The sequence below is a fragment of the Engraulis encrasicolus genome, chromosome 6, assembly GCF_034702125.1.
Source record: "Engraulis encrasicolus isolate BLACKSEA-1 chromosome 6, IST_EnEncr_1.0, whole genome shotgun sequence".
NCBI classification, from domain to species: domain Eukaryota; kingdom Metazoa; phylum Chordata; class Actinopteri; order Clupeiformes; family Engraulidae; genus Engraulis; species Engraulis encrasicolus.
In genome coordinates, this window is record NC_085862.1 from 3,853,339 (window position 1) to 3,861,319 (window position 7,981).

At 41.9% G+C, this 7,981-nt stretch overlaps 1 protein-coding gene across 2 annotated transcripts in view; it reads right to left on the minus strand.

Moving 5' to 3' along the window:
* Positions 1-2,632: 2,632 nt before the first annotated feature.
* mef2b (myocyte enhancer factor 2b) overlaps positions 2,633-7,981 on the minus strand; it is a 27,938-nt gene continuing 22,589 nt past the window's right edge. For both annotated transcript variants that reach the window (XM_063200006.1, XM_063200005.1), the window contains exons 7-9: positions 7,385-7,481; positions 6,136-6,241; positions 2,633-4,896 (exon numbers count right to left, since the gene is read on the minus strand). In XM_063200006.1, the coding sequence (XP_063056076.1) occupies positions 4,524-4,896; positions 6,136-6,241; positions 7,385-7,481 (576 nt within the window). In that variant the 3' untranslated portion in view covers positions 2,633-4,523. The remainder of the gene's footprint in view (positions 4,897-6,135; positions 6,242-7,384; positions 7,482-7,981) is intronic.

The window sequence follows — 7,981 nt, forward strand, 5'->3', positions numbered from 1 at the left end:
AGTTACGACTCAACTCCTGGGTTAAAATCGGCTTAGTTTGTCTCTTAACCATCTTTCAGGATTCACCCCTCTGATCACAAGCCCTACACACACACACACACACACAGACACACACACACACACACACACACACACACAGACAGACAGACACACAGACACACAGACACAGCGTTGTGTACATTTCTCTTACATGAAGGTACGCAAGATGTGGCTTTGGAAAGGGTTTTGGGGCGTTGTGCCTCCTGTGTAGGGAGATTGAAGTCGTATGCTGTTATGGCACTGGGGCTGAGAGACATGTTGAAGCCTTGAGCCAGGCCACTAGCCAGGCTGGACCTAAGCACTGAGTTGGTCTTCAACACTTTGACATTTTAAGCATGCCTTGAGGGCTGATGTACGTTGCCTTTGCTGATGTAAAAAAAGTGTACAGAAACAAACAGTTGAATTTTATGAGACAATAACTAAAATAGGCCAGTTTTGAATTCAACATTTGCCTACAATCATGGCCAGTCATATTCAGATATCTGACGACTAATGATGTTAGTTGGCAGTTGTTGTCATTGTGCTTCATCACCTTTAAGAAGGCTTTATCTAACAGTTCCTTAACTGACATGTCAATCATCAGTAACCCCACTTATGTGCTGCATATGGAGGTACGGTTGGCTATTGTGCGTATACAGTACGCTACTCTTCTGTATTCTGATTGAATTTAAGTGCCTGGAAACTCAGGGATTTTGAAGTCAGTGGGACGGGTTCATTTTCCAGCACATCAGCCCATAAAGACCCCTGAAACGAACACTATTATTTGAACAGTGTTACAACAGACATAAACCACCACTATGATTATTATGTTAAGGGCCTATGGAGGTATCGCTTATTTTTGTCTGGTTCTAGTTGATGCCAAGAACTGTATATGCAGTATATGTCGGGTTTAAATTTCATGTGGAGCCGTCTTATCCAATAGGCTTACAATACATTAGATTTTTTTTTCAATTCATATTTATTATTTATTTATTTGAGTGCCACATATCACTTAATCCACATGTGATTTACAGGAGTACACTATCCTAGTTTAAATTAGTGTTTTGTGAGGTTTGCTTTTTTTCCTTTTTTTTTTTTTTAAACCATTTTTGTTTCATTTTTAAAGAATGAGCTGTACGTCATCTTTGGGTGGCTTTTTAAACAAATTTGATTTCCTTTACCCCTTAATTAAAATGGTTATTTTAATGGTCCAGAATAGTATTTGGTACTATTAAGCTTTGGTTAAAAAAAAATAATAAAATGTTGTTTTTCATGTCTCAAGCTTGTGTTGTGTAATATTTTGAGTATTTATAATGGTACCGTTTTTCTTTTTGGTAGAATATCACAAGCTCATGCCCTAGCCTTGTAGAGACAAATAAAGGATGATTGTTATCTTAACTTATTTTATGTAGTTTGGTGATATGTTTGTAATCTGCAGTCTCTGGTCCAAAACAAAACGGCGTAATTGGCTGACGACTGCTGCAGTATATTGCACTGAGTGGATTCGGAAGCATTGCTTTATTAGTGACACTGTACTACTACTACAGCCAAAAGGCCCGTTGCGTTGGCTGAGGAGTTGACATGATGTATTAGCGATATCATTTCACGTCCACATACCGTCAAGGCAGACAATAACGCTCAGTGGCGGGTCAGATGGTCACTTGTCTGGGCATTTTATTAGCTGGTTGTCTGGGACATGCTTCACTGGAGGGCATTTACGCAGCAGCTGCGTAGCGGACGATGGGGGCTACTGATTGAGGAGAAATCTGGCTACACACAGACCCAGACCCAGTCCAAACATGCAGACAAAATGCATTTAGCTCTCCAAATTGGTATCAACATTCTAGCAAACATTTGCAGAAGTAATTTATCAACTCTGCTGAGAATCTTGTATTAATTTCTGATCACCCCAAACCCACGCCTCATATGTAGATTCATCATCTTATAAATGCGCACTCTTCGGTTGTTTGTGCAATGCGTAAATTGGTGCTTCTTGCGCCTTGATCTTGGGAGTGGACGTGTTAGTGGTAGGCTATTCGGCGTGGTAAAGAACTTGAACTTGATGTGGTAGGCATGACTATAATCAAATCAATTGTGTGCATTTGTCGGCCCGGCCCTGTCTGATATGGGTGCTCCTGGTTGCCGTGTAAGGTCTGTCAGCTTCACATCCAGACATGGCCTGCGGACCGCTCCGGTCCCCGGGGAAGAGCCCAGACGTAACCTTTGTCACCTTCTTTTCAGCGTTGATCGTGGGACAGAAGGGCGTGTCCGCCTGACGGAATAATTTCAGTCCGTCTTGTTTATTCGTGGGTTAATTTGAAGGCCCAAATTTGGTTCAGTTTAAACGTTCCCGCGACAGTATTTGACCAGGCAGAGTGAACAGAGGTTGTCACCGAGCATTCAAGGGTAGACTACTAAACTTACCTTTAGTTCAGGATGGCTCTAAGCAAAGTTTACACATTAATCGATTATCCTGAATCTCCTGACCCCCCCCCCAACATAGGCCTACTCTAAATTGCGTAAAAGGCAGGGTAGCTGATTTGTTTCCATTCCTAAATCAAATGCAATACACAGATGATTGCATAATTGTTAGGCTATAGAACACAATAACACATAAGAAAAAACTTTATTTAGGCAAAAGTAGCCTGTTCTAAAGATGCAAACAAAAAAAATCGCCCAAATAAATATACACTTCAAAGCTTATTACAGATCACGTCAAAATGATAGGCTGGCTACATCCCCTCTCCTGATCCTTTCCCTCCTCTCGCTCCATCACAGAGCTCAGAGCCGTTTATAAACGGCTCTGACAGAGCTCAGAGCCGTTCCTGACAGAGCTGGACTTACGCTGACACCTGGTGGACAATATAGTGAACAGCAACCAAGACGAAATGGGCTGGAAGACTACTTTGACATTTTGTGCTTCATATTTTTCCACGCAAGGAAATTCAACTTCCTCAGTGTTGGGCTCAAATAGGTAGGATATTATTACTTGGAAGTTGGTAGTATGGTTTATGATCAGTGAAAGGATGTCAAATTGTTGCAACACACAAAATAAGGCAACTGAAAACGAAAAGTAAAATAACAAACACGGCAGAAATCAAATTTTTAAAGTGCATGCAAGCGCCACAGCATACGGTTCAAGTAAGGTATACATCGCTAGAGCAATAAGGACAACCTGCATCTTTTTGCATTATAAACGCCAGAGGGCGTACTTCACTATTAACAGGGGCAGAAACTAGCTGCTATCCCTGCAGCTGATGAAACTTAACTCAAATTTGACATGAAACAGCCAAGCTTTACTTCTGCAAATAAATCCTTAAAGACAAACCTTTGGTCTTCCTGTAAATCCAAAAACTCACAGGCTATGCAAAAATGTTTATATAAAGGTATAAAACATTTATAATAATATAATAATTTTGAAATAAAAAAGAAATACATATCACTCTCATTGAATGTGGATACAACCATTCTACACAATGGAACATCCCTGAGAAAGACACTGGTACTTATAATATTAATTTCACACAAAGAATACATCACCATCTGAGAACATTGGTTTCGAAGGCATCAAATGCCGTTTGCTGATTGTATAAAACAAACAAATAACCAATGGTGAAGCCAATATGTGTGAAAGTTATAACATCAGTGTGACGCTCTGAGCTGTATTGGAAATGTGTTCCTGTTTGTTTACAGCAGGCCGTTCTCATGGGAACACTGTTATGACGCGCGGAGGTCCCTCATCGACCTGTCTCTCCCCCAAGACACCAAGACCCTCACCGGGCTCATTATCTTATAGCAGTGGTGGGGAACCTACGTCTCGAGGGCCGTTTGCGGCCCTTGAGGCCGTTTTATCCGGCCCCCGATATGATTTTAATGTTATGCAGCTTCACATGAAATATGACATATTTTGTAAAGGAAGCTTAGAAATTACATTTCCAATACAATTAAGTCATATTCAGGGGACCTAGAGAAGGTGGGATCTGTTTTAAAGGTGTCTACCTTCAATATAGGCCTAAATTGCATAGGGAAATCCTGGTTTGTGTTCATAGTACGGCCCTCGGAGGACTTTTACGGCCATTCCAATGAAAAGGCCTTATAGCCTTCCCTACCCACAACACACCTGCAAATGGTAGCACAGACACAAAAAACAAACCACCTCATGTCTGTCCTGGCAGAGTGAATGTGGTGGTCTGAAAAGCATACGTAACATTATCAATACTAGCCCTTGCCAGTTAGCCAGTCCACCCCTACTACTACTGTATAGTAGCATATATGCTTGTGTGTTTGTTTGTTTGTGTGTGTGTGTATGTGTGTGTGTGCATACATGTGTGTGTGTGTGTTTGTGTGTGTGTGCACACGCATGCATGCGTGTGTGTGTGTGTCTGTGTGTGTGTGTGTGTGCGTGCTTGCATACGTACATGCATGTGTGTGTGTGTGTGTGTGTGCGTTCATGGGGGGCAAGTGGTGCCCCCTGGTGGTGGTGGTCTGGTCCTGCACCTGATTGGCTATCTCTGCCAGCCGCCATTGCTCTCGATCTGCCTGAGAGGAGGCTCACCACCTTTCTCCTCCGACAGGCTCCGCGCCAAGCAGTGCGGCGATGAGGAGTAGACACCCTCCCTCCCCAGGGATGAGGAGCCGTCCCTGTCCCTCCCGAGGGCTGTGGTGGAGGAGGTGGAGGTGGAGGAGGAGGTGTGAGGCTCGCTCAGAGGCTGGTGGCCGCCCATTGGCGAATGGGGAGTCATGTGGTGTGGCGTAGGGGTGGGGGTGGTGGGGGAGCTGATGTAGTCTGGGGAGGCGCGCTCTGACTTGATGCTGAGGTTGAGGGAGGAGGGGGAGGGGGGCGCGGAAGTCTGGGAGTAGCCCCCCCCAACTGACATGCTGGAGGAGGAGGAGAGAGAGAGAGAGAGAGAGAGAGAGAGAGAGAGAGAGAGAGAGAGAGAGAGAGAGAGAGAAGAGAGAGAAGAGAGATACAGGAGGGGGATAAATGTAAAAGGTGTCAAATGTAAAAGTAAAAGTAAAAAAACAAAGTAATTTTCCTTCCAACACAGGTAACTTATCTGAGTAACCAGTTGACCTGTGTACTTGTCTCACGATCAACTGACTGTGCTGGTTGGATTAAGTTTGTGGTGGGTCCTTGTCAGGTTTTTAATGTTTTTCCGTAACACCAGTCTTTCTATCTCATTAGGTACAAGTAAATGGTGTAACAGCTATGTAATATGGTGTTCTGCTAGTGTTGCTCTTACACCATAAATACTTTTACTTTTAGTTTTGACAGCTCTGGATATAAGAACCTTCTGTAAAACCCTGAATCCAACTAGGAAAGCATACATAGACCATATAATGAAAGAGTATATAACTCGTTCAATTTATTAGATTCAATAATTAACATAAAATTACTGCTTGATGGCAAAACACCTGGTGTCATTGCAGCACTACAATGGCAATAACTCACAACATAACAAAGTTTATGAATTTGACTTTTGTTCTACGTTCAGTAACGAAAAAAAAACATGCATATCCGTCTCAAAAATATTCTGGGTGCAGGACCAGCAAAGTCACATGAAAATTGAAAAGTAAAGACTGGACACCAGGTTCCCGTTTCTTTTCATTTAATGTGATGTTTCGGGCAGCATGCCCTTCATCAGACATCATGTCTGATGAAGGGCATGCTGCCCAAGACATCACGTTAAATTAAAAGAAATGAGACTTTTGTTCTTTGACACCGTATGTAAAATATCTCAGAAATATTTAACTGTTACAAAGTTTTGCTAATCTTTTTCTCTCATTCAGTGTGTAGGAATGTACGTAGGAGTGTACGTGATATCTAAAATCAAACAATACACAATACAGGTACATCACCAGCAGTGTGTGGAAGTGTGTCATAAAAAAGGGGGAAAAGTATTATTATTTTATTATTTATTCTATTATTAGTTATTTTGGTTTTTTTGTATGGTTTTGCTTGATTGTGCTGGCCTGTCCTGATGTGTTTTTGTACTATCTGTATCATGTGGATTTGGAAAAGCGTCTAGAGAATAAACTGAATTGAACTGAATTCTATTTGTTGTGCGGATATTTCTTTTTTTTTTGTCTGTGCTGTGTGTGCCATGTGTGTCTTACCCTTGGCTGAGGTGTGCCATGTGAGCCTCATGCTGCATGGGTTGCCATGGGCCCATGGAGCTGCGTTGTATGCTGGCAGAGTGAGGGAACCCTTGGCGGGAGTACTCTGCAGACATAGAGAGATCTTAGTTTTGGCACCTTATATCAGTGTTTCCCAACCTTTTTTGTCTCATGTACCCCCCAAGCCTTTTTGTTGTGCCATGAGTACCCCCTAACTCATGTATTACTTCGCTTTTTCTATTCCAGTGTGACTATGCTCCATGCATTTCTTAGAATGACATTTTTCCAAGTACCCCCTGCAGTGTGCTCGCGTACCCCTAGTGGTACATGTACCCCTGGTTGGGAAACACTGCCTTACATTCACACAATGTGCCCCGGCAACCAACAATCCTCTAGAACCTTGGTCTCCAAACAAAGGCCCGCGGGCCAAATCCGGCCCAGGCATGGCAAACATTTGGCCAGCCATGAGGTCATAACAAATGAAAACACAAGTGTGTGTTATCTTCGATCACTAAAACGTCTGTGGGTCATATCTCTCAAAAGTATTCACAGAGGGTTAGATCTTATGCTAACAGTCTCTTAACAGTCCTTGACAAAAAGGGAAAAGGGAAAAGCGAAAATCTGACCCGCAGCCTCACTTGCTCTACATAATTTAGCCCTTGGAGAAAAATAATTGGAGACCACTGCTCTAGAGTCTCTACAGGTGTACAGTAATTCTTGTATTTCATTTGGGTAGGCATGACAGACAGACGTTTCGACCTAAGCCTTCTTCAGCGTCTTGAGAATAACACTCGAGAGTGCGTCTTTTCTACAAAAAAAGTTAAATTCTCGACATGATGGACACGGCAGAATAAAGATTCCTAAAAGGAATAACAGCAAGCCAGATATGAAAAGAAGAGTAGAGAAACCGAGAAAGAATCTAGAGTTAATGATGATACACAGGGCAACTTTTTGAACAATCTTTGAACATGACTGGCTCCTAAACCTCTGATGGAAGGATCTTTTCCCCCTGTTGTTGATCCAAGTGATAACGGTCGTAATAGTAGTAGTAGTAATAATATTATTTTTATAATTTATAAGCATTTTATTTATAAGCACCTTTCAAAAAACTCAAGGAAAATTATAAAAGTGATAAAAGTAATAAAAGTGATAAATAGTCCAAACAACATCTTATAGCATCATTCCCCAGAAACAGCTCAAAACGTTTCCCTGTGTATCATCCCCTTACAGGTGTGTAGACTCGACTCACCAGGGGGTCCGTATCCCGCCAGGCCATGTCCCAGCAGCCCCGCCTTGCCCATCGGCATCATGGGATTGCCAGGCTGCATGCTGTGGTAGACCACTCTCTACACGGGGAACAGAGACGTGTGTTTTAGTATGTTGAATAGAATAGGATGGAATAGAAGAGAACGTTTGGTAACACTTTATTTTAGGGATACATCTATTAGCACTAATACATACAATGTTAATGCCTGCATACAGTAAGTAACTTGTAAGGCATGTACTAAGCAAACGCTAAGGCCTACTAGGTCCTTACTAAGGTTAAATTGGTAATAAATCCCTTATTGTGCATGAACAAGACATTTGCGAATACATGCCTAACAAATGTTTGATTTTGCTTTGTACATGCCTTACAAGTTGCTTATACAGGCACATTGTATGTATTAGTGCTAATAGATGTATCCCTAAAATAAAGTGTTACCAAAAGTTTTTATTGTCATTATACGATATGATACAATATGATATGATACATTTCGATATCACTTTGTTGTCTGTTCTCACTGAAATTCATTTTGCACGATCCCGGAACAAGACTCTTTTAAAGAAAGAGAAGACATACATGTGA